Source organism: Sarcophilus harrisii, chromosome 4 (assembly GCF_902635505.1).
Source record: "Sarcophilus harrisii chromosome 4, mSarHar1.11, whole genome shotgun sequence".
NCBI lineage: Eukaryota > Metazoa > Chordata > Mammalia > Dasyuromorphia > Dasyuridae > Sarcophilus > Sarcophilus harrisii.
The window spans coordinates 147309507-147337180 of record NC_045429.1 but is presented as its reverse complement, the minus strand read 5'-3'; the positions used below and the strand labels follow the sequence as shown (position 1 = coordinate 147337180).

The 27674-nt window shown below is 34.9% G+C and overlaps 1 protein-coding gene across 1 annotated transcript in view; it reads right to left on the bottom strand.

Moving 5' to 3' along the window:
- Window positions 1-26861, bottom strand: part of SHPRH (SNF2 histone linker PHD RING helicase) — a 101457-nt gene extending 74596 nt beyond the window's left edge. Inside the window, exons 1-6 of the mRNA XM_003769522.4 lie at window positions 26539-26861; window positions 8744-9417; window positions 5913-6042; window positions 3449-3667; window positions 865-943; window positions 26-176 (exon numbers count right to left, since the gene is read on the bottom strand). Of these exons, the coding sequence (XP_003769570.1) occupies window positions 26-176; window positions 865-943; window positions 3449-3667; window positions 5913-6042; window positions 8744-9385 (1221 nt within the window). The 5' untranslated portion in view covers window positions 9386-9417; window positions 26539-26861. The remainder of the gene's footprint in view (window positions 1-25; window positions 177-864; window positions 944-3448; window positions 3668-5912; window positions 6043-8743; window positions 9418-26538) is intronic.
- Window positions 26862-27674: the final 813 nt, after the last annotated feature.

Sequence of the window (27674 nt, the reverse complement as noted above, 5' to 3'; positions counted from 1 at the left end):
CCTGAGCTTTAAATGGTCATCCTACCTCAGGCAGTGTTAGAACATCCTGTTTGATATCTTGTCGCGTATGTGAAAGAATCAGAGCCAAAACCTCCACTGTCTTCCCCAAACCCATCTCATCTGCTAAGATGCCACCAGGCCACTGTGGCCCAGCATTTGGGTATTCCCGGATGATGCTAAAGGAAAGGTCAAACAAACAAAAAAAAAAATGTCAAAATAATTCAAATAAATATCATACCGGTAGCTATTCTAAAAGGAAATGGGAAGAATTGCATTAAAAGAAAGATTCTTGAGGTTATATAATAACTTCGTAAAAAATGAAAGTACTTAAAAATTCTAGAAACCTAAAGATGAAGATTATGATATTCAACCAAAAAAAAAAAAAACAAAAACAAAAACAAAAAACCCACACAAACTCAAAATTCAACTGAATTATAACACCAACTTATCTTGCAAGAGAAAACAATGAATTGTGTTGGGAACTATCATTTTTCTCCCTACAGTTAAAATAAAAAAAATACCCATCTCTTTTAGGTGACCTTCAAAATACTTTCTAAATAGAAAAGATAAATATAACAGTAGTCATTAAGTTATTAAATTATTAAATATTTTCCAGTGACTACCAAAAACCTTTTAGAATACAAGTATACCTGAATTAAAAAAAAAATTAAGTTGATTCACAATGAACACAGAGACACTTAACCTCAACTATGCTCACTCTAATTCTTTATAACTATCCTGAATTTTTCTTTAGATAGGGAGGTTCTCAAAAAAATCTCTTGCTTTTCATATACAGATATATACATAGAGGTATGGGTTCTAGGAAAGGGAAGAAGCACATTTATTAATATAAAATAGCCTTACCAGCCTGTAAATGGATTATAATAGAATTTCATCCCTTCTGTTGTAAGGACTTCTCTCCATAAGAAATGTAAGGTATTTTCTAAAGAAGAAAAGAGCCATAAGAACATCCTCATATATTCTCTCTCTGTCTCTCACACTCATTGACTTTTACTTTCCCTCTCTCATTTTCCTACCCAATTATAATGTCTTACATTTAAATAGCTCTTTATATTTTTTTGAAGCCTTTCACACATAACACTTCCACCTTCTGTGAAGTAGACAGGGCAAGTATTGGCTCTAGCCTACCTTTCCATGCTTATTACCTATTACTTTCCTTCACTAGTCAAACCAGCCTTCTTGCTTTTCTTCCCATATAACACTCCACCCCTTAGCTTCAGAAACACTGCCCATCCTTGCCTGGAAAGCACTCTTTTCTCATCTCTTAAAATCCTTAGTTTCGGGGCTGCTAGATGGCATGGTGGCTAGAGTACTAGCCCTAAAGTCAGGAGGATCTCGGTTCAAAACCAACCTCAAACACTTAATACTCCCTAACTGGGTGACCATGGGGGCAAGCCACTTAATTCCCAATTGCCTCAGCAAAACAAAAACCTAAAATTAATAATAATAATAATAATAATTATAATAAAAAAAACCAACCCCCCCCAAAAAAAGAAACAAAACTTAGTTTCCTGTAAAACTCAGCTCAAATGCCATCCATATCCTACAGGAAGCCTTTCCTGATTTACACATTCTCCAAAATGATTTGCATTTACTATTATCTATTTGTATTCACTTCAGTGGAACTTTCCCCTGCCTTTTATTATGATTACCTAGCACAGTGCCTGCCATAGACACTTTAAATGCTTGCTGACTGATTGATACTTTCTTTACAGATAAGTGAGATTTAGTTAAGATGCTTGATTGGGGAAACCACAGATTGAAGTGAAAATGAAGTTAAATGAACCCATGGCTCTACCAGGATACCGAACTAGGCTTTTCAAGTTTCATTGCAACACTGAGACTGTAGACAAACATCTCTTCTGTTTACTTCAACCAACAATTCCCATTTAGCTTGTCTTACCATAGATTTTAGATATTTTCTAGATATAGAAGGTGAAAGAAAGATAATAACAAAAAAAGTTTTATAATGCAATAAGAAGTGATTGGGATTAGGAAGTTCATATGCATAAATTTATCCAACAAGCTACAAGGGAGTATAGTACAAAGGACCAACTTCACAATCAGGAAAACCCGTGTTCAAGTTGTATTTCTGATGCATATTAACTGAGAAAATGGGTATAAAAATATATAAAGTATACTTTATAAAAATAAAGTATAATGGAAATGAGAAAATGTAAGAGCAAAGAGGAGATTTAAATAAAGTTCTCAAAGAAAATGTAAGAGGTCAAAAACAATTCCAGCTTAAGGAAAGAATCAAGGGAAAGACTACACGGAAGAGAGGCCACATGTACTTGCCCTAAAAAAAAAAAAAAAAAAAAAAAAAAGAAAGAAAAAAAAGGATTTCAAGGGATGGAAATGAGAACAGTGTGTGATATAGGCATTCAGGATTCAGAATCCTGAATGGGACTTTTCAGGAGGGATTGGAAGAGAAAAAAGGCAATAATAATTGGGACCCTAAAAGCAAAGGCTAATAGACAGTATTCTGTACTGTAGTCTGTATATTTCTGTGACTATAAGGAAAGTAGACATATCTATATCTATATAGCTATATGTATAATCTTTGAATTAAAATATCAAAACTAAAACTAGGTCAGTTGTAGAATATGGAAATGGGGAAATTTTTCAAAAATGATTTAATTTTCCCAAAAATGTAAACTGCTAAGCAAAAGGGAAATTAATAATATATTATTGTTCAACTTAAATCTTTATAAAGAAGCTATGATTAAAAAGGCAATGTTTTCTGCTCAAATCCATGTCTAAAATTTTTTTATTTCAATTTTTATTTAAAAGGTCATAAAAGCAGGGGCAAAGTCTCTGGAGGCAAGAGAAAGGATGACAAGAAAGAAAAAGTAAGTAATCTTTGGAAATTCCCTGCCTTTTTAGGAATAAGAACTCAATGAATAATGAATGGGAAATTGTCTAACAGAACAAGGCCAGGGAAGTTAGAGAGTATTTATCAGGGAATATCATATAAAACCAACCATACCGGTCCCTTTTCTCCATCTCACTCAGAAAATATTATTTAAAAGAAAAGATTCGGGAAGTAGAAAGGCCCTTCAAGATGAATAATAATCTAGCTCTTTTATTTCACAGAGAAGTCACACTATTCTTTACCATTTTTCATCAGGTTTTTGAAAGTCACTCCTAGAGAGGCTAACCATTAGTGATTAGATTTCTTCTTAAATTGGATCAAGACAACCTTAATTTGTTACAGGAAGAAGAATTACTGTAACAAAATTTACAAATAAACCCTAATTATACACAAATGATATTGATCATCTAAATTTCCAAGAAATCTCTTAAAACATACAACCTCCTTGGTGACCAATTCTCTCATTATTCACTCCCCCACCTCCCATCCTTAATTCCTTCCCTAGAGCACTAAGATTGCTCTGTCCCTTAACTTTAAGTAACTCATACTTGCCATTAGCAGGAGAGTTTTTGAAATTTTCTCGTAGCAGCATCCAGTTAACAGCCTCACTTTGGTATGGCCTCAGTACAGGAATCAGTGCTGGATGCTGGACATCTTCTTGTAAGTGCTGAGCTTCTTGCTGGTGTATATGTCTCACAAAGTCATATAATTCTTCAATGTTCTGTCTCTCCAGCTCACTGTCAGATTCTTCTTCATCCTCCTCCAAAATATCTATGCAAATTGAAAAACAAAACATTTATTAAAAATCTGATTCATTTTTAAACAACGGGAACAAGAACTCGTAGTATTTTTCAGTATATTTGTGACATATATCTTCTAATGAGATTTTTCATTTTATCTTCTTACTTCATTTTATCTTACTTGTAAATTCTTACAAAGAATTTACATTCTTTGGAATGTAAATATTATTTTTTTATCATTACTCCATACATGGTAATTTCAATTCAACAAACATTTTTAAAGCATGTATCTGAAAGCAAAGGATTATCGTAGGTGCTGAAGGTTTCCAAATTTAAATGAAATTCATAAAATTTAGATGGAATTCTCCTCCCTTTTCTCTTTCCCTTCCTCCCAACGTATCTTGGGGTATACTGGCTAAATTTCTAAGGATCATGCCTTAAACAAAAATCCAATCTGATTCTCATTGGCCACGAAAGCACCTAAGTCAATCCCTGTTTAATTCATTGTTTGGGTCCTGATTGACTTAGTTTGAATTTAAATAGCAATCTTTTCTACTTTGGCTAGAAATCCTGAAGGTCCTCCCCTCCCAGATTTATTAATTTGTTTGGATTTTTTGTTTTTTTTGAGTAGGTGAAAGAGATCCTCTACCTCAATTGCTACCAAGCCTTAATCACTGAATGGGGGTGGCCTCATTAAACTGAGATCTGTTGAAGATCTTAGCTTAAAAAGGCCAATGTCTCCCATTGTATCTAAGGCCATCTCTAATTATCCTGATCTATCACTGAACCCAGATAGCCATCTGAAGGGGAAAGTGAGACAGGTGAGTTTGCCCCAGCCCTCCCTCTCCTAAATCTCCAATTCACTTGCATATCATGGCATCTTTCCCCAATGTCACGGTCCTCTTTGAGAAGATGGGCAAACAACAAACAACTGAGAGCCATTGCTGTGGTTCAGGCCTTTATCACCTCTTAGCAGCCAGATGATGCAAATATTAGAGCATAGGAATTGGAGTCAAAAAAACTTTATTTCAAATCCTGCCTCAGCCACTCAGTAGTCATGAGACCCTGGGCAAGTCACTTAATCTTTGTCTGCCTCAGTTTCAATATTTGCAAAATGGAAATAATTATGATCTATTTAAAATGTAATCTATAATCTATAAAAATCTATAAAAATTATAATCTATATATTTATATTGTGAGAATCAAATGAGTTAATCTATGTAAAGTATTTTGCAAACTTTAATGTGCTAAACAAATAAATGCTAGTAAGATTATTGTCTAATAGCTTACAATTTAGTCTCGTCTCAAGTCTTCCTCCAATCCATTCTCCACAGAACTGCCAAAATTACTGTCTTTAAATATAGATTTGATCATGTAACTCTCCTACACCAATTACTCTTTAATACCTCTAGGACATATTTCAATGACTAGACAATCAGATACAATCTTTTGGCTTTTAAAGTTCTTTACAAGCTGGCCCCAACTTTAAACATACACTTATACTTTATTATACATAATCTCCACAGATCAGCCAAACTGGTCTTTTCCTTGTTACTCATACATGATACTCCACCACCCATCTCCATGCCTTTGCATTGTAATTACTCCTATCTTTTCTTCATAGAATCACAAAACATAGACTGAGAACCAACGCTTACAAACTTTTCCTAATCTTCAGTCAACTGCTTAGTAATGTAATCCCTTTCTAACTAGTTTGAATCTAAGCTTGTATGTGTGAATATATGTGTATGTATATTTTCACACACACACACACACACACACACACACACACACACATTTTGTCTCTCCCTATAGAGGGCAAGCTCTTTGTGAATAAGGATAATTTAATTTGTTCTATTTATTCCTCTAGTACCTAGTAAAATGCCTTATTCATAGTTGATGTCTAATAAATGCTTTCTAATTAAGATAACAGGTAGACTTTAACACCAACCCCCTGCCCCCCCACAAAAAACAACAATAAAAACACCAAGGCATATAACTAACTCCAAAGTACTTTATAATTAAGCTTAGATTTAAATGAAAAGTCACAAATTAATCTTCTTCATTCTTTCTATTTCCAAGTTATTCTCTAGTAGCCAGATATTACTAACAAACAATGTAAGTGATTTCAACAGGGTCATTTACTATAATTAATTTTGCCTAATATAATTCAATATAATTACTATTACTAAAGTTTTGCTTGACATAGTTTTGAAAAAACTAAAATGCTTGCAAATAGTAATGCCTCAAATGTAGTTGTTTTAGACAGAAATTACCTGGAATCATAAAGTTATAAAACTTTTCCATTAGTTTCTGGATCAGCTGATTGGCCTTTTTTATTCTTCCATTTCCATCACTGAGAAAATCAGGCTTAGCTAAGCCAGCTTCCAAGAGATATATTCCAACCTACAGAAATATATTCACCAACAATATAAAAAGTTTAAAATATATTAATATTTAAAAGGACATTATGGAAACAGAGGAAAAAATATTTGATGAACATGATTGTTTTACAATTTTTCAATGAAAATCTCAACATTGCTTTTTACAACTGTTAGATATAGTACTTATTGTATGTAATGTAATAACATGTAGTATGTAATATATTCTCTTTATAGTAAATATTAATGTATATGTACATACTTTCCCACTAAATTAAGCAAGGGGTAACAGGAAAATATGTAAAGATTTACCCTGAATCACAGAACTTTTCAATCTTTAAAGCTCTTAACACAATAACAGCAATAAAACTCTTACTTCTATTTACTAAAGAAGTATAACTTATTCAGAATTACATAAAAATTGGTGACAAAGTAACTATAATTTAAATTTTCTAATTTTTTCCCCCCAGCAATTCCTCAGGTTTGAATCAATGCTACTAGCTTATGTTTTTGATAACTCCAGGGAAAATATACAAAAAATATAGTAAAATTCAGGATTTCCTTTCCTTTCAAGTATTTATTTTGGGACCTATGAAACTTTGATCTAAAAGAGAAAAGGAAGGCAGCTATTGTGGTCCTATTTCAATATTACTATTATTACAAAGAGGCATCCAGGTGGCACAGTGGATAAAATGCTAGGCCTAGAGTGAGGAAGACTTATCTTCATGAGTTCAAATCTGGCCTCAAATATTTACTAGCTGTTTGAACCTTGTTTGCCTCAGTTCTTCCTCTGAAAAAAATAAGCTGGAAAAGGAAATGGCAGAGTATTCCAGTCTCTTTGCCAAGAAAACTCCAAATAGGGTCAAAAAGAGTCTAACACGACTAAAATGACTGAACATTTACTACAGAATGGTAGCACATTGGGATGTCAATAACCTTTTATCATCATCAATGGGGATGGAAGAAAAAGAAAGACAAATGTTAAATTCTTATATGAAAGCTAGCTGACTTACCATTCAGGAATCTATCTAGTCAGCGTTAAAAGCCATGGGAAGCATCATTAGATGCTACTAATATTTAAAGCTCTTGGACATTTTATTTTCTATTAGTAATTTACCCAACCTGAAATAGAGAATTTCCCCCATTTCTCTTTATTTCCAATGTAACTCTCATTTACTCATTTACTGCCTCTGCTTCAATCTAGAACATCATTATTGTGTTTATTACTTCTCCCCAAGATATGATTCTGACTGCTACTTGGAATGATTGATTTTAGTTTTCTTAAACTAGAACTGTGCTCTCATATTGATTGACTAAGTGAGAAAGGCTCACAAAGAAAAAAAAATCCTGATGTAAAAGGAGAAAGAGAAGTACTGGTTAATTCTATCTTTCTATCCCAGTCAGAAGGGCAGTTGCTTCTTTAAATCAAAACTGTCTGATCATGAAAGAAAACATGCTTGACAAACACTCTGGGTTACTTCTCCAAAAGAGAAAAAACTGGGGTAAGAGATGATAATTAATGCAAGGAAAACATATTTCTTAACTTTCTTCTGAAAGTATATATGAAGGTGAAAATACTTTTAAATATGGTACAAAATCATGAAAAAATCTAGAACCAAAGGGATCATTGTGTTGACAAATCCCTAATTTTCCTCATAAATATTTATAAAATCATAAGTAAAATGTTACTTTTTAAATTAGAAAGTAAACAAGATTTTTAAAAACTCAAATCTATAGAAGAATAAACTCCAATTATAAGAATATAATGTTGTAAGAGGCAAAAAGAATGCTTAATGGATAATGGATACCACTTTAGTACTTTCTACTTATAAAAAATAGGACCTATTCTAATATTTGTGTATGTTTCTTGTTAAGAACTTGGTGGATTTTCACTTTGATGTGTCTTTACAGGTAGAAATAAGATAACATTGTGATAAAAGTTTTGCACTGACCAGGATTAGTGACAATATTTGCATTTTTATAGTACTCTTCTTTTGTAGAGCCCAAAGAGAGATTTGAAACTTAGTCAAAATATCACATAAATCTTTAAAAGTATACCCAAAATCCAAAACTTATCAGATTCTGTTTCAAAGAGGGTGAATGTATGTATAGACAGTTTGATAAAGTAGAAAGAACAATGAATTAGATATCAGGAGAACTGGATTCTAGACTTGACTGCTCTGTATTCTCTCTAGTTGTCCTCTCTGCCTGGAATGCTTCTATTTCTTATTTCTCCCATGGCTTCTCTGGTATCCTTCAAATCCCAATTAAAATTTCATCTACTATTAAAAGAAGTCTTTTACAAACCCTTCTTCACTCTCACACTTTCCTTTTGGTAATTATTTCCTAAAGTTTTTAGGATATTATGTGTCTGCTTGGTCTCTCCCCTATTAGAGTATGAACTCCTTAGGGGCTGGGACTGTCTTTTGCTTTTTTTTTTTTTTTTTTTTTTTAATATCCCCAGAGCTTATTTCAATGCCTTAGTATAGTGGTACATAATTTATTGACCTATTATTTCTCTGTGTGACCTTAGGCAATTAAGTCTGTCAAGCTTGTGCATTTCACTTTCTTCATTAAAATTTTGACTAGAGATTGTCTCCAAGGTCCTTTTCAGCAATAACTTTCTATGAAATATGCAGAAATTTATGAAAGATTTTCATATATTTTTTTAACCCATAAAAACTTATTGCTAAGATAAATTAAAGTAGGCCACCATTATTGAGCACCTTGATGGTTTGAATCCCTTCTGGTCTGTGGTAAAGTTCTACCATTTTCTTCTTCTGTAGCCACCTGAGATCTTCTAACATTTCATTACTCAAGGATGATTCCACCAAAATACTCTTTTCTGAAATACTGACTGGCTCTTCAAGTCCTTTTTGTTGGTCTTCCACCTCTTTACACATTGGATGAACAGAGATCTGCAACTGATCACTTGAATCTGCTGTCATTAAAGTAAACTTTCTCTCATGAAAACTTTCAGTTAAAACCTCTTCACCAAGAAGCTGGAGAGTGAGCTCACCTAAAAATGCTTTCCAAGAATTAGTTAGGTGATAAGGAGAAATGACAACATTTAATTTTATTAATAAAGATGGCAAAATACAGTTAGTTTCCTCTTCATCTGTTAATGAGCTCAGTGACTTTGAACATCTTCTTTTGGTCTTGTGCTCTTCTTCCTCCTCTAGACTTTCTTCATCATCTAAAACAATTAAAGGAATAGATGAGGAACTTGGACCTGGAATAGGCTCATCATCATCATCATCAAGGATAATCACTTCATGTTTTCGGTCTTCATGCATATTCCAACGGAGTTGTTGTTGCTTGTCTTCATCCATCCTGACAGGAGGGGCACGTTTCCGTCGACTGCTCATTTTGAAGCTTTCTTAGATGAGCAATACAAAACCTAGAAAACAAATATAATAGGTAATAGTACACTCATTTCACAAAAAGTTTAGCTTATGAATATCCTGTTAGATAAATAATGCAACAACATGAACTTGTTCATGCTCATAATCTGTTGTCATAAGAAGGGCAAGAGTTTTTTTTTTTTTAAGTCAGAAATATTATTATCAAATATATAAATTATAACTAATATAATAAAATGCTTTTTAGGATTTCAATGTATCTAATATATAAGTTTAGTCAAATCATTTTGACTAAAGTAATAAAATCCCTACCAAATAAGAAAAACTTGAGAAGAAGAGAATTTTCTCAAAGACTTGAGGAAAGCTTGTTTATGGTAATCTGCCACTCTTTTTTCCATTCCTTATAAAAAAAATTTCAATTTTCAAAATATTTTCCTTTTAGACACCCAAAACCTTTCCCTAATCCAACATTAAATTCATAAAAACAAAACAAAAAATCCAAAACCTTATCTTCTTGCTAGATGGGATAACTAGACAAGGAATGAGATTGAATGAATGAATGAATGAATGAATGAATAAAGCAATGTTGGGTATCAAAGTAACTACAGTGACTCCATATTGTAAAATTCTTTTATCTTGCTCCAGATCCTTATCTACTTCAGGACCCTGTACTTTTTTGAATAGCCAACCTCCTACTAACAGATATAGTGACTTTTTTCCAAAACTACAGAATGTTTAAATTAAGTATGCTTTTCTGATATCTTTGAGCCAGCTTGAAGCCACCTGAAAAGTCCCTTCCTTCTTTACTTCTATGTATAGTCCATCTCCAAGACCTACACCTCCTCCCCCATCATAGTTTCATGTGGACTGTGCCTTTGCACACATACTCTGGATGACTGCTATTTGTTGAACCTCATAATAAAATTGCTCTAATTTCCATCCAACTTTGGTGTCTAGATTTGACTCTATAGTGCCTATATTGAAAGCTAACTTGTAACTCAATGTTCCTAACCCTGCTTGTCAGTCACTGTAGAAAGAGGTGTCACCCAATCTGCAGCTTTTGTATAACTTGTTCTTTAGCACTTATTCCTACCTATTAGCATCATCTCCCACTTGTTAAATATCATGTATGGCAATTGAGAAGAGATGAGACGCAATGATCCATCTCCTTTGCCTGATATGGACCCATATGGACTGCTTTTGTCTTATTATGAAATTAACAATAAAAGCTAGATCCAACCTGAAATCCTTGCTAATTTCCAGTGATCAGCCCATCAAGGTAGTATTTTGATTAAACTTTTCCAATTTTCTTTTTCCTGAGTTTGGTCTCATTAACCAAGGTAAAAGCTGGAACAAAGAATTTTCCTTTTAACATCTATTGCATACAAGTTATAGTATTAGGTAGTAGGGACATAAATTTCTAACTAAAACACTACCTGTCTCCCCCCTATAACTTACAATTTAAAAGAGTAGTATAGTAACTACAATGGAGAGAGTACTAGTAGTGAAAAGTCATTAGACCTGAATTTCCCTGACACTTAGGGAACTCTCACCTTCAGTCTGCTCATCTGTACAATAAAAAGACTGGATTACTTAAGAGTTAAGACCTCTTTTAGCTCTGAGTCTATGATCCAATGAACTTGGGGAATAAAATATTCACAGACTAAGTCGAATACAAAGCAAGCAATAGGTAAATACCTTAGAAGACTTCATGGTAGAGTATAAAAACTCAGCAGAGAATCAAAGAGCACAGCTTTGTAGGAGCTGTTTGAAGAAACTACCACGGAGAATACTCAACTGACAAGAAGGCATATACTTCGGATATTAAATATTGAGTCAACTTCCAGTTATTTTTTTTTCTGTGACACATAAGAGCTTAGGAGAGGTAAAACCTGTTATTTTTTGGTCACCTGTTCTGGTTTGTGACAAAGAGGCAGAAAAGGAAAAAGAGAGTTATGCGAGGATGTTAAAATTAGATAGTGAAGATGCTAGGTTTATTTGCCTTGATCTGAGAGTCAACTTGAACTTTTTCTGAGAGCTGTTTTGCTACCCCTTGATTGGATAGCAGCACAACATCCTGCTGAGTGAATAGCTGAGTTTGTCTTTATGTGCCAGACAGCCTGATGAACTTTGCAATTCTCAGACTTAAAGGAAATTGTTGACCAAGTAAATATTTGAAATAGAAAACAAACAAACAAACAAAAAAAAAAACATTTCTAACAACTCGTTTCAAAGGCAACTAACTATAAGCTGAAAGAGTTTGTAAACACTACATCAGTTTGAGACTAGAAGAAAAGAAGAATATGAAGAGTAAGTAAGAGTAGGTAGTACCTGAAGAGTAAGAACCAGCAGATAAGCTGTTAGTAAAGAAGAGACTTCATAGGGGTGCATATGTTCTTAAATGGACCAATAAAATCAAATGTAGCAGTCCTTAGTTAGTTATTCTGAACATATCAGTTTTCCTCCATCACATACTTCACTGTTAGGTTCTTTTAAGTATATATCCATGCTTCCTAATTACAGAGCAGAGAAAGTGACCTAAGTTTATTTGCCATTTGCAATATATATTATTACTATATCTGTTTTAACATGTGAGTACCATGGTGGTAGTGTTATTTCTTTTGTCTTATTATTAAATAATTACATTTGAGATCTAAAAGTACCATGACTGTGAGCAGCCATTTACTTCCCTTTTAATAAAAACAACTTCTGCTTTCTGTCTACAGCTAACACATCTAAATGTTTATTTACAAATGATTAAAATGTGTGTATACATATATACACACATATTCATATATGTATATATCTATTTATATGGAAAAAGAGAGGGGTTCATATGGTTATGTATCTATGTTTGCCTAATGGCTTGAAAATTAAAAGAGCTTTGAATTAACATGGAAGGGAAAGGAAGAAAATTGCCTACATATATCTACCACAGAATAGGTACAAATTCAGAAGAATAACAGAGAGAATTCAAGCAAGGAGTTAATAAAATCTATGGTCTCAGATGTTTTACAAACAAGGAGAACTGGAGAGACTAACACAAGGGGCCAAATTTGACCTCATGTAATGTTTAAGATGTGGTGAGATAGGAACTATTCCTTATTTAAAAGAAACAGGATAGGTTAAAAAAAAAAAAAAAAAAAGAGGAGCTAAGAATGTACTAACACTGAATATTGTGAAGAAATACTAATGTACTGAAAACCCAAGGATCAATCATAGTGGAGAACATCTGAGTGAAAAATCAATAGAAGCATAAAAAGAAGCTATATTGTTCAAAATATAGCCTAGAACATGGGCAGAATGAAAAATAAAAATGATAAATTCAAGAAATAGAACACAGATTGCTATAGTGGCATGATTATTGAAGTTATGTGAGATTTTTATGAGGATATCTCAGAGAACTCTTTCTTCAAGTAATTTTCCTGAATTCCTTAAAGCATTTCATCCTTTAAGAGATAACAGAACCAAAGACAATTGCTAATGCAGAACTCATTCTCACCAAGAGGAAGAAACTAGTTGCTAAAGTAAAAATGAAAGGAATTAGATGAAGAAGTGAGCACTGAATCTCAGAGTTTGTGATAGGGAAGAGGAAAGCTGGGAATGGTCTGATTGCTCTCCTAAAATCTAGTACCAGCACCCCCCCAAAAAAAATCAGTCAACAATCATTTATGATTTATTGTTTATTGTCAATAGCAAGGTATGCTAAACAGTGGGAATCAAAAGAAAAAGTAAACAAAATCGCTGACCTCAAGAACCTTACATTATAAGCAAAGAAACATAAATACATATATAAAAGATTCAGAATAGAAAGTAACCCTAAAAGGAAGACAAATCTTGTACTTTGACCTTAAAAATCTATTTAAAAAGTATAAGATGGGGGTAATATAGCTAGATTGTCTTTAAAATACCTCACACTAATTTGATAGTGAGTTATGACAGCCAAAAAAGCTAATGGTTTTTGTTTTGTTTTGATGAGAAAGTCTTATGAAAGGCATTGTAGGGACTATCAATAAATGACAATATGAACGCTTATAGCTACACAATCATTTCAAAAATAATGAGAAAAAAAAAAAAAAACCAAACCCAAACTCACAGTATCTATTATTAGATTTCTCTCCTCTTCCTTTCTCCACCTCCAAGTCCCCTCAATATAACCCTTCCTGAGTCATAGCTCTAATGAGCGATAGCGGCCTCTCATGCCCTTTTTATCTTGAAATTTATGTCACAATATGATGAGAGTTGTATGACCTACTGTGAGTAAATAATTTAACTCAAGTAATCTAAGTTAATATGTGCAATTCTGCTAAATATATTTCCATATTTACCATGCTGCAAAGAAAATTCAAAAAAGGGGAAAAATGAGAAGGAAAACAAACAACAACAAAGGTGAAAATACTATGTTATAATCCACATATAGTCTCCATAGTTCACTCTGCATGTAGATGGCATCTTCCATCACTCTCTTGACATTTTGGCTCAACTTGTTAAGAAAATCAGATACACTAAATGCTACCATTTCTTCTCCCTCACATTGTTTTTTAATCTTCTCCAATCTGGTTTTAGACTTTATCATTCAGAAGTTGCTTCCTCTAAAGTTAGCAATGATGTCTTAATTGCCAAATCTAAAGGTCTTTCCTCAGTGTTAATCTTTGATCTCTCTATATTCTGTCACCATGTTGATCATCCTCTCTTGAATATTCTTTCTCTCAAGGTTTTCATGACATTCTGCTGATTCTCTTCCTACAACTATCTGACTATTCCTTTTCAGTTCCCTTTGCTGGATCTTCATCCAGGTTATCTCCTAAGATTTTGTCCTGGGCCCTCTCTTTTTCCCTACACTAACTCGGTTGGTGAGATCTCTATGCAGATGATTCCCAGATTAATATATGCAGTCCTAATTTTTCTCCTAAACTCCAGTTCTATATCACTACCTACCTATACATTGGACATCTTAAATTGGTTGTTCTGGATACATCTCAAACTCCACATGTTCTTAACACCATTCTTTCCCCCTAATCCCTTCGCTTTTACCAATTTCCTTATTACTATTGAGGTTATCACCATCCTTCTAATTTCAGTGTCATTCTTTAACTCCTACCTCATGCCTCTTTCCACTCCAATCTATTCTCTACTCAGCTTCCATAGTGATTCTCCTAATATACAAGTCAATTCCCCAACTCAAAAAACTCCAGGTGATTCATATTGTATAAGGAAATATTAATGTAAATAATATATTTGATAGATCAATGGATATAGATAGAATGAGAGGGTAGCACCCCTGTAGTAATAATGATTCTGTCTGAGGTATTGAGGCTGATTCTTGTTTATGACCAGACACATGCAAGAAAAATGCAGGACAAAGAAAATATATAGATTAAAAAAGGAATTAGAGTGATGGACTAAAGTAGCATAATGATAGAGCCTGACAGAAAGGGAACTAAAAAATCAGTTGGGACCTACACTTTCCCCTGAAAGTCATTCAAGACAGGAACTCACCCCAAAGTCTACTATATTCCCATGAAGAGAAAAGCTTTGGTTTATTATTAATATGTACTTTGTTACATGGAATAACTCTTTGGTATTGGGAAATTTAGGAGCTGTAAAAATAAAAATAAAAATATATATGTGTATATATAAAAATGCAGAGGGCAGGGATAACTAGGTGGTACAGTGGATAGAGCACCAGCTCTGAAGTCAGGAGAACCTGAGTTCAAATCTGGTCTCAGACACTTAATACGTCCTGGCTGTTGTGACCCGGGGCAAGTCACTTAACCCCAATTGCCTCAGACCAAAAAAAAAAAAAAAAAAAAAAAAGTATAGGATATCCTATATAGTCTGAGGGCAGTTTTGAAAAGTTTTACTTAAAAAGGGGGGTAGGGATATTTGTTGATGATTGGTCTGTCAGAGGAACACAACAAACAAAATAAGTTAAATACAATAATGCAGTAAATAATTAACAAGCATAAGTGCCTCTATATACTAAGCACTCATGAACACAAACAAAATTGAAATATTTTCTGACCTCAAGAAGCTTACAGTTTATTGTGCCAGGAAGGGAATATAATATATTAATATGTACAAATATCACTTATAGAGTACTGTCAGAAAAAAATCCCAGTGCTTCAGACTTCAAGACATGTAGAAGTAAATGTAACTATTTTAAATAACATTTAGGAAAAAGACTTTAAAATATGAAAGGAAGACATATAATATTATTTTGCAATTATTAGAAATTAGAGAGACATTAAAAATGTCACAAAAGGCACAGTGTTTCAAACTGCAACCCCAAATTATATACCATTTGTAGTGGGCCCTTATCTACACCTAAATCCAATCAGTGAAAACTGAAGTGCATATATTACAAAAAGAAAAACCTGCAGAACTCTTTCAGAAGTGTAAGCTAACGACGCTGGAATTATCTTTAATTTTCTTTTCCTTGGCCTCCCTCTTCAGTCAGTCATTAGGTAATGTCAAGTCTTACTTTCTTTTTTCCCCCTACAATACCTGACAAATTGTTAGGACGTCATTGCTTTAGGACCTTCAATGAAGAAGAACCTGTAGTCCTAACTCACCTAGGCCCAGGCCCAGGTCCTGGCCCTGGCCTCAGTCCCCACCCCAGCTAGCAAAGCAGGAACTGGACTAGGGATCTCTGAATCAGCACTAGTACTAGCAGCTTCCAGACACCTCAGCTCAGAGACACCGAAGAGGCCTTCTAAGGGCAGCAGAAAAGATCTGTGGCACCAGGGTGGGAGTCCAGCATGCAGTCCTGGTGTAGGCCACAGCAGCGCAGCACTGGCCTGGCCCCAGTCCCGGCTCAGAAAAGCTCTGTGGCAACAGGGTAGGAGTCTAGTGCTCATTCCCAATGCTGAATCAGCAGTAGCACTAGGAGTTTTTAGACTTCTCAGCCCAGAGACACCAAAGGTGACTTGAAAGGTTGGCAGTAAGTAAGAGACCCTGGGAAATCAGCAAACCAAGAGTGGGCATGGGCAGTAGTGATTGTGGCAGCTTCCAGAGGTCTTAGATCACAGGAGTTCTCTTTATTAGCATTGAGGAAGGACTCTGCTGCTTTAGCAGGCTAGATATTTAGGAGCCACAATGGGGCAAGGACACTGCTAACAACAATCCAGGGCAAAAAAGAGGGCTTGTGGTCAGGTACCTAAAAGGAGCTCTGAAAACAGCTGCATAAAACTCGTGAAGCTTGGGACAGGGCACCCTCCACTCTGGCAACAGAGCCTACTTTAACAAAGAGTTAAAAGCTGAGTAATAGGCTAGGAAAATAAGCAGACAACAGAAAAAGTTTGTGATCACTGAAAGTTACTATGATGACAAGAAGGTTCCAAACATACGCTCAGAAAAAGATAAAGTTAAAATTCCTACATCCAAAGCCTCTAAGAAAAATAAGTGGGCTCAGGCTATGGAAGAGCTATAAAAGGAATTTTTAAAATCAAGTTAAGAGAGAGAGAGGAAAAATTAGGAAAAGAATTGAGAGTGGTGCAAAAGGAAATACAAAAAGCTGATGAGAAGAATGACTTAAAAAACAAAATGGCCAAATGGGAAAGGAGATATAAAAAGTCACTAAGAAAAATAATTCCTTAAAAAATTAGAATGAGCAAATGGAAGCTAATGACTTTATAACAAAGATACAATAAAGCAAAAACAAAAACAAAAAAAAGAAAAAATTGTGAAATATCTCACTAGAAAAACAACTGACCTGTAAAATACATGCAGGAAAGATAATTTAAAAATTATTAGTCTACCTGATAATTATGATCAAAAAAGAACCTGGACATCATCTTTCAAATAAATTATCAAGGAAAACTGTCCTGACATTCTAGAACCAGAGGGTAAAACAGAAATCGAAAGAATCCACCAATCACCTTCTGAAAGAGATCTCAAAGTGAAAACTCTAGGAATATTATAGCCAAATTCTGGAACTCCCAGGTGAAGGAAAAAATAGTACAAGCATTCAGAAAGAAACAATTCAAGTATAGTGGACTTAGGAAAACACAAGATTTAGCAACTTCTACATTAAAAGACCAGAGAGAAGGGAATATGATATTCTACTAGAGAGCAATGGTGTTAGGATTACAACCAAGAATCACCTGCCCAGCAAAACCGAGTATAATTCTTCAGGAAAAAGGTGGAAGTTCAATGAAATAGAGAATTTTTAAGCATTCATGATGATAACACCAAAAGAGAATAATAAATATGATTTTCAGAAACAGGACTCAGGAGAAGCATGGGACTTAATAAGGTTTATCTATTTACATACCTACATAGAAGGTTGGTACTTAGAACTCATTATAACTTTCTCATTATTATGGCAGTTAGAAGGAGTATATATAGACAGAGGGCACAGATGTGAGTTGAATATGAAGATATAAAAACAGACGTTTGAGGCCAGTTCCAATGATCTTGTGATGAAGGAAGCCATCCAGAGAAAGAACTGTGGGAATTGAGTGTGGATCACAACATTGCATTTTCACTCTTTTTGTTGTTGTTTGCTTGCATTTTGTGTTCCTTCTCATTTTTTTCCTTTTTGATCTGACTTTCCTTTTGCAGCAAGATAATTGTATAAATATGTACACATATATTGGATTTAACTTTTTTTAATATGTTCAATATATATATTGGATTACTTGCCATCTAGGGGAGGAGGTAGGGGGAAAGGCAGAAAAAATTATCTATGCATATGTTTTGAAAATAAAAAGCTTTAATTAAAAAAAGAAGAATATGAAGGTTTAATATCTTTAAAAAACGAAAGGGGTAAGAGAGGAATGTATTGGGAGAAAGGGAAGGGAAGAAGTGTAATGGTATAAATTATCTGCCATAAAAAGAGGCAAGAAAAAGTTTTTACAATGGAGAAGAGGAGGGAAGGGTGAGTGAACCTTACTCTCTATCAGAATTGGCTCAAAGAGAAAATAACACACTCTCAATATGGATATAGAAATCTATTTTACTCTGCAGGAAAGTGGTGGGGAATGGGATATAGGAAGGCAAAAGGGTAATAAAAGAGCTTATTGGGGGAGGAAGTAGTCAGTAGCAAAACAGTTTTGAGAAGGGACAGGGTGAAAGGAGAAAGAGAATAGAATAAATGGGGGAGGGGGGAGAAATAGTAATATTAATTGTTAAAAAAAATTTAAACAAATTTCCCTGGTAAGGCCTCATTTCTCAAACATAGAGGAAATTGAGTCAAATTTATAAAAAATAAGAGCCATGCCCCAACTGACAAATGATCAAAAGATATGTTCTATGCCCAAAGGACTACAAATTCACGCATATCCTCTCTCACTAGTCAGGAATCCCAAAAGAGATTTAAAAAAAGAAAAGGACACCATATGTATGAAAATATTTATAACAGCTTTCTTCTCAGAGCAAAGAATTGGAAATTGAGTGGATGTCCATCAATTGGGGAATGGCTGAATAAACTGTGGTATGTGATTATAGTTGAATATTATTATTCTATGAGAAATGATGAGCAGGATGCTTTCAGAAACTCTTGGAAAGTCCTCCATGAACACAAGTAAAGTGAAATGTATTGTATACAAAGTAACAGCAATGTTCTGGGATGATTGGCAGTAACTGACTTTGCTATTCTTAGCAGTACAATGATCCATGACTACTCTGAAAGAATTTTTGAAGAGAAATCCTCTCCATACTGAGAGAAAGAACTGATTGTGTCTGAATACAGATCGAAGCATTCTCTCTTTCTTCTTTCCCTCTATCTCTCTCATACTTTATTTTTCTTGAGGATTTTTTTTTTTTAATTTTTATTTTTAAGGGTGGGAGATTTTTTTTTTTCACCACATGACTTTTATGGAAATGTTTTGCCTAACTTCACATGTGGTTTTTTAAGGGGGCTGAGAGTGGAAATAAAGGAGAGAATCTGGAAATCAAAAGTTTTAAAAACAAATGTAAAAAAAGTGTTTTAATGTAACTGGAAGAAAATATTAAATAAATATCTTTTTAAAAAAAGAAAACATGAGACTACTTAATGAAAGCTATTTCTTCTTCATCCTCTCATCTCAAATCACAGACATCTTGCCTTATTATCTTCTTCTTCAACTTGTACAAAAAATGGCCCTCATTCTTGCAAGGCAAACTCCTTTACATAAACTTGCATAGCATCAAATTATCTCTTGCAGACTTCCTTTTCTATCATTCCTAGTCTCACTAATCTTCAATTTCTAAGTACTGGCTACTTCTCAGCTGCCTACAAACATGTCTATGTCTCCTTCATTGTTTATAAAAACAAAAAAAACCTCATTTGATCCTACTATCTATGCCATGTTTCATTCTGTATCTTTCTTTTTGTAGATAAACCCCTCAAGAAGGTCCTACAATTGGTGCCTCTACTTCACCTCATCTCATTCTCTTCTAGACCTTGTAGTCTGTATTTCAATATCATTATACCCTCAGCTGTCAAAGTAATCTTCCTAAAGTGCAGGTCTGAGCTAATCAATAAACTTCAATGTCTTCTACCTGATCAAATATCAAAGACCTGTTTGGTCTTTATAGACCTTCGGAACATGACCCTTTCCTAACTTTTTGTTTTTTTACACTTTATTTCCCTCCATATAAAATGAGATACAATTGACACTGTCCTTCTTGTTTTCCCTTGCACATTCCCCTTGTGGTCTCCCATACCCAGAATACATTCCCTCCTCACCTGTATTTCCTGGTCTTTCTTGATCTCAATTGCTACCCTCTATCTCTGTCCCATTTCTGAGATTACATCCTTTTTACAATGTTTATATTTTAAATATATCTAGTTGTTTCCATGTTGTGTCTCTTCCATTAGACATCATTCCTGGATGAAATCAATCATCATGTTTTTGTCTTCCTCTGTACCCTAGTGTCTAGAACAATATCTATAACCCTGTAAGCTTGTTGATTTACTGACAAGTAAAGTAAGCAAGAAGTCTCCTAACTTCTGTCTCTTCTGCTTTGTTCCCTTCAAGGATCCACTAACGTACCACTTTCCAAATCTAGTCTTTTTTTGGGGAGCCCTTCTCCCAAAGTCCTTTTCCCTGAGAGTTCCTTTCCTCAAAAATCTTACATGTGTTTGGTTAACTGCTGTCCTTCATTCTGGAAAAAGTCCAAAATGACATCACTATGTTGGAGTCAAGGTACAGAGTTGTCTGACTGTGGCTGATCAGACCAATATGAGCCCGCAAGGCTCTATCACAGATTGGGAACAAATAGTTTACATGAACCCTGGCGTAGAGATGACTAAATTTACACATCTCGTGTTTCTTTTGAGCTTCATTCAGAGAGCACATCATACTAAGTGGTCTTTGCCAGTGTTTCCCATGTTACCCAATCAATTCCAGAGTTTTTCAGAAAAACTTTGAGCATGTCCTTATATCACTTCTGACCTCTGTGTGAGCACCTGCCTTATGTGAATTCTCCATAAAATAGACAAAAAAATTGGCATTTGACAAAGGGGCCAGTCCATCAAAGTAGTGCTCTCTGCAGTAGATTTGAATGCTTGGTAGTTTAGTTCAAAAAAAGATCTCAGTGTCTGGTACTTTATCTTGCCAGATAATCTTCAGAATCTTCTTAAGACAATTCAAATAGAATATTTCAGTTCCCTGGCAAGGCACTGGTATATTGTCCAAGTTTCACTGGAATACAACAATGATGTCAGAACAATGGCTCTGCAGGCCTTCAGTTTGGTGGGCAGTCTAAAACCTTTTTTTATCTATATTCTTTTGGAACCACCCAAACAATAGGTTAGCTCTGGTAATATGTTGGTCAACCTCTTTTATGGGAACATCTCTGGAAAGTATACTGCCGAGTTGGAATTATCCATAGCATTCAATATTACTTCATTTGCTGTAACCTATGGTTGTCGTTGGCTGTGCCTCCTTAAATTGTTAAGCCAAAATTAACACAAGCAGCAAAGAACCAATCCATACTTTCTTACATCTCAGCCTCAAAGATTACTTTGAATGTACAATCATCTATCATCCACAACAACAAAAAATATGCACCAACTCTACCTTTACCTTTCCTCATTAAAAAAAAGTATTTGGTGTATAACTATGTAAGTACATATTATCTCCCTGGGCTAGATTATAAACTCAAAGCAACAACTTTTATCCTTGAATCTTTAGTACGTACTGCTATGCCAAGCACATAGTAAGTTGCTTGATTAAATATTTGATTGCAATCATCTCAATAATAAATGATGTCAAAAAAGGGATCCCAATGTCTTCAAATTTCATTTAAACAACTTTGTAAATTATTGGAGGTAATTAGTTATATTTTTTTCCAATTAAATAATCCCTTTTATGAAGACAGCATCTCTTTTTGTCTTGGTGATTTAAGAAAGAATTTGATGAGCAGCAGCCTGTTATAGTAAATAGAGAATTGGTCCTGGAGTAAGGAAAATCTGGGACCATGCATCCCCAATAATTTGCTGATTCTGGGTAACCTCTGTGTGCTCCCCTAGAAACTTCCCAAGACTATAAATTGGAGACAGGATTATGATCTACATTGAAAGAAGGGAGTTTCATAAACTGAGAAAATCACAGATCAAGTTAAAAACAAACAGACAAAAAAAAAAATCAAATTTGACTTATTAATTAGAGGAGGTATAATGGATAAGTACTGGTCTCAGTCAGAAAAGACCAAGCAAATCGCTTAATACCTCTCAGCCTCAGATTTTCCATTTATAAAATGGGAGATAACACCTACCTCACAAGGTTTTTTGAATTTCAAGTGAGAAAATATATGTAAAAATAATGTAACATTTAAAAAGACTCTAAACATTGTCATGCTATTATCATTATTAGTTATGATCACAAAAAGATTATCGGTCAAAACAATACTTATTCCTCAGAAGTATTTTATTTTTTCAATTATATGTATGACAGTTTTCAACATGCATTTTTGTAAGATTTTTGAGTTCCAAACTTTTTCTCCTCCCTCCTTCCTCAAGAGAGCAAGTAATATGATATAGATTACACAAGTACAACTATTTTAAACATAGTTCCATGTTAATTTTGGGGGGGAAAAAAATTAGATCAAAAGGGAGGGAAAAAAAACTAAGAGAAAAAAAAGTAAAAAGTAAAAAAGAAGGTTGAAAATACTATTCTTCAATCCACATTCCGTCTCTATGGTTCTTTCTCTGGATGCAATAAGTATTTTCCATCCCAAGCCTATTGGAATTGTCTTGAATCACTATATTGCTAAGAGCTAAATATTTGCTCACCACTTAAACTTGCTGTTATAGTATGCAATGTTCTTTTTTGGTTCTGCTCATTTAACTCAGCATCAGATTTTCACCATCTTTTAAATGATTAAACTGAAACAATATCACCTAACAGGTCAATTCATTACAACTTATTTATACATTTTGCCTTTAATTTATCCTGTTGGCTTTTACCCATGATGCAGTACTTAAAATTAAACATTATGCAAGAAATTAGTTGAGGTTTTTTGATGAACAAAGCAATAATATGGTAGTATTTGCCTTAAAAAATGTTTCAACCCTGAACCTTGGGGTACTCAACTAAACATCTGTTGAAAAGATCCACAACTCTTTCCTAAAGAAAATATCTACAAATCGGGATACTTGCTAAATCTTGTCCATGCTAAAGTTTATTGGCTTTTTGTCCAGCAAAATATGTGATCCTTTAACTTTAGTAATAGAATAATAATTTTGCTATCTTCCCATATGGAGTCTAAAGCACATTCTTTTAATTATTCATAAAAAATAGTTGAACTATATACTTGTTAGAGCAATCATAGAATTTATGAGCTAAAGGGACCACAATTATCAAACAATATAATGCCTTAACCAAAATGACTGTAATTCAGCCAAGGACTTAAGACACTAAAATAGTTGAGATTCCGGATAACCTCTATAGATTCTACCAGTTTTCTCTGTGTATTAAAAAGTCAGCTAGGTGATTCAGTGGATGGAGTGCCAGGCCTAAAATCAGGAAGCCTTATCTTTTTGGGAGTTCAAATCTGGTGTCAGACACTGCTTTGTGACTCTGAGCCACTCACTTAACTCTGTTTGCCTCAGTTCCTCATCTGTAAAATGAGCTGGAGAAGGAAATGGCAAATCACTCCACCATCTTTGCCAAGAAAAACCCTAATGGGGTCACAAAATGACTGATCAACAACAAAATTAAAAGTAGATCAAAAAGAAGTAAGGAATCTGGAGTTCTTTTATCCTTTCCCCCACATCAAAATTCCTTCATCAAGTAACAATCTAATCATTTGGATGGCATGTCTGTATCTTTTGCAGTAAATTCCAGTTTGAGTCTAGTTGTTTGTTTGTTTTTTTAAGTTTATCTGCAAACTTGTTTTCTTTTGTCAGTAAAGGAAAACTACATAACACATTGTGTCTTTCTTTTTAAGTAACTGCCAAGAAACTAGAGTCAAATTCAAACCTTGGATGTTACCAGCTTATTTTAAGTACTAATGTTCTCTGTACTTTTCCTATCCCTATTTGTTCTACTGACATCCGGTTTAAAATGAAAACCAATTCAAATCCTTTTGGAAGAGGATAGTTATCGAAATCTTAAATAAAAAGATTTTGAACCAGTCACCAAGATTTCAGAAGTGAACTTTATTAAGATTAAATCTACATACAAACACATTCTCTTCCCTTTTTAATGAACTACTCTATTTATTTGAGACTGTTTTCTAATACTCCCTTCCCCCCCAAAAATAAAACTGGATAAATGCAAGCTTGTCAAGTCCAAGTTCTCTCAAAAGACATTTTCACTTATCAGTGAAATTATATATTTGCTAATGTGATAACCAACAAAGTAGCTGTACCAAGAAAGTCTGTCTCTGAAAATTCTTCACAATGATGAAAAGGAATGAATGTTTCCCCTCCAAAGGCTGGCCAAATTCTAACTCACTCCCAAGGTATGAATAAAACCTACCAGAGGGTTTGGTATAGATAGAAAGGGGTGGGAGAAAGAGTTGCAATTCAAAATCAGTTTAAATGCCCAATATGGTCCTAGTTCAAATGTCTAATTTGGGTTCATTGAAAAAATATTTCAGGGTCTTAGATTAAACCAGTTCATAAGTCCTCTCACTGAAAGCAGGACTGAATCATTATATCAATCCTACAACTGATCAAGAAAGCATATGAGACTTTTTATATTATTCAGACCAAATACAAACCCAAGAATACAAAGGACAGAGCCTACTAAGTTTTCATCCTTCCAAAATATGTTTTGGAGAAATGATTACATATTTTACTTTTATGATACCCCAAAATATATATATATATATATATATAAAAAGATAATTTCCAAATAATTATATTTTAACTAATCTTAAAAGAGCACAACACATCTAGGGCACTGAAGTACTTTTAGGAAGGAAACTCAGAAAAATCAAACCATGGTGAGGTATAAATCTAAGCCTCAGGTCACAAAACATCAGCTTTTCTTTTTAAATAATGTAGATATTCAGTTCTGACATCAATTTTGTGATTGAACTTAACATTGCACCCACAGAAAAAATAATAAAACTTTTTACTTTTCTACTCATTTACTGAATGAGCTAAAATGTTTTTTTTAGCTTTGATCTTATCTTGATCTAATCATTTTAATGAGTCTCCATTTGTATACCAGTTAAAAAAAAGATTACTTAATTTTGCTCTATCTTTTAGGAATATTGGAAAAATTAAATGCAAGAAAAGATCTTTGAGATTTTCTGGAGAATAAAAGCACTATATGGAAGGTTACACTGTTAAAAAGAGTAGAGTACTGAGTTCTGATCTACTCTTCATTGAGTTAGGGTAACAACATTCATTGTCATTTGAGAGGTGTCAGTGTAAGCAGTGTATTTTAATTCTACTCCACAGAATGTAAAGTAGGAAAATACACAAGAAAACATACTTAAAAACATGTTATCTTTAAAGATCACATTAGTCCAAAATAAATTTAAATCATTAAGATAAAATAATTTTTCCTATAAAAGAAAATTCAAAGGGAGAGGGAAGAGAAATCACTTGTAAAATCACAGTACTGAGCAGTTCTTAGAATAGGCTTACCAAATGCCATATTTGGTAAATCAACCCAAGAATGCAATCTCACATCTAAAATGTGAGATTTTGATGTAACATGTAAAAATCTAATTTTTAATGAAATTTCTGAAACAACTATTGATTTAAAACAATACTAAAAGACTTTATTTCCAAATTTGGTCATTTCTACTCTTCCACCACCAGCTATAACAAAAGGTACCTATATTGATACTGAAAAGTTTTTATTATGATTAGCATTAAGAATTGTCTTTTTCAAAAAAAAAAAAAAAAAAAAAATTAAAAAAAAAAAAAAGAATTGTCTTTTTCAACATTCTATACTGGTGCTTCTAATATCCCCTTGAAAGGCACAAGTTAAGTTAATCAATATCTACAGAGGAAAAAAAAAGTAACCAAATCCAATATTTCCATTTCATGCAAGAACCGTAAGTAGTGGGGTCACAACTTTGATATGCAGTATAAACTTTAACTATAACATTAACCATCAGGTAAATAATGCAGAGGCTATAAAAACATTACTTTTTTCCTCTTCCATAAATCCATCAACTCCAAAGAAATATGTAAAAAGTGAAATATTCCCAAGAGTTCAGAGGTGTTTAATTGAACACCAATGATTGTTTTTAGATAAGACTGTTGGAGGCCCGAGTCTCTCCTTTATCTAGAGCACAGAATAATTATCCATTTGGCTGTCAAACTGCAGTCCACACTAAGCAGCACTATGTCCTTAATCACAATATATGTCCAGGCTATTGGACCACAACGCAATTGCCTACAAGGGCTTTAAAGCCCCAGGAAAATGAAGCCCAAGAAGGTTCCCTCCTCAGGAAGGTTTAAAAACCAAAAACAAAACAAAAGCCTTCTTTGCCGCTACTTACTCCCTCAGAAAAACCCTTTAGGCAGTGCCTCCCTAAGGGAAAAAAAGCACTAGGGGGAACGAGGCTCAGGCAGTGGGGCGAGGGATGCCGGGGGCTGCTGCGGGGCTGCGGGACTCCGGCCTCTTCCCCTCCCCCCCGCCGCTTTTCTCTCAGCGCCCTCGCGGCCGCTCCAGGCCCCAGCAGCCCCCGCCGCTCTCGGTCCGAGAGAGAAGCCTCGCCGCCCCCCCGGACCCTCGGGCCGCCATCAGCAGGTAACCTACCTACAGGGTCAGCGACGCGGCGCTCTCTGCCCCCCCAGGCTCCCCGGACGCCGAGGGCCGCTGCTAGCACCGGGGCTGCTAAGGGGAGCGAGCTGCTGGGAGGGTCTCCAAGTCCGTCCGGCTAGACTGTGGCTGGTCTGGGCCGCTGGGCTTGCGCCCCACCGAGTTCCACGGGGCTCGGGAGGTCGGGAGGTCGGAGGGAGAGTCGGGGAGAGAGCGCGCGTCAGGGAGAACCCGCCGCGGCTCCACCTTCTACCACTCGGACCGCCTCCCTTCCTTCATCCCGCCCCCTCGGCTTCTCCTCGGCTGTCTGCGCAAGTGCGAGCCGACGGGAGCGAAAGGTAAAGGGGCGGTGGGAGCGGGGCGAAGGGGGGGCGGGGAGGGAAAGGTCCAGTCTCGCGAGATGATGTTCGTCGCAAGAGGGAAGATGGGACGGAGAAGGAAGGCCGTGAGGGGGTGGGGTTTCTTAGGGAAGACGCTACTTGTGTCAATTAAAAGACCAGCGATTTGGGAAAACCATATTTGTCGCTTGTCGCTAGTTTTCAGAAGCGAAAACTTCTTATATCCTTCTGGAAGTTTCCCCTTAATCTAGTCTTTTAAAAGAATGACCTGGGGGCAGCTAGGTGGCGCAGTGGAGAGAGCACCAGCCCTGAAGTCAGGAGGGCCTGAGTTCTAATGTGACCTCGGACACTTAACACTTCCTGGCTGTGTGACCCTGGGCAAGTCACATTTAACCCTAAAAAAAAAAAAAAAAAAAAAAAAAGAATGACTTGGGAAGTGATAATTACTATTCTCATTTCTATAATGCTTTAAAGTTTGCAAAGTATTCACTTTGTATCAATAGTTATGTGAGATTAACTAGTATTAAAAAATTCTAGTCTTTTTACAGAATGTTTTTGGAAATAATAACCCTTCCCGTTTCTATAGCGTTTTAAAGTTTCCAAGGCGTTCACTCTGATACAACAGCTATGTGAGCACTAGGCTGATTTCAGGAAATCTTATATCGAAACGTGGCCCTGTTTGCCTCAGTTTCCTTAGCTGAAAAATAGAGCTAATAGCACCTATCTCCCAGGGTTGTTATGAGAATCAAATGAAATAATGTAAAATGTAATAATAATGTAAATAATAATAATGTG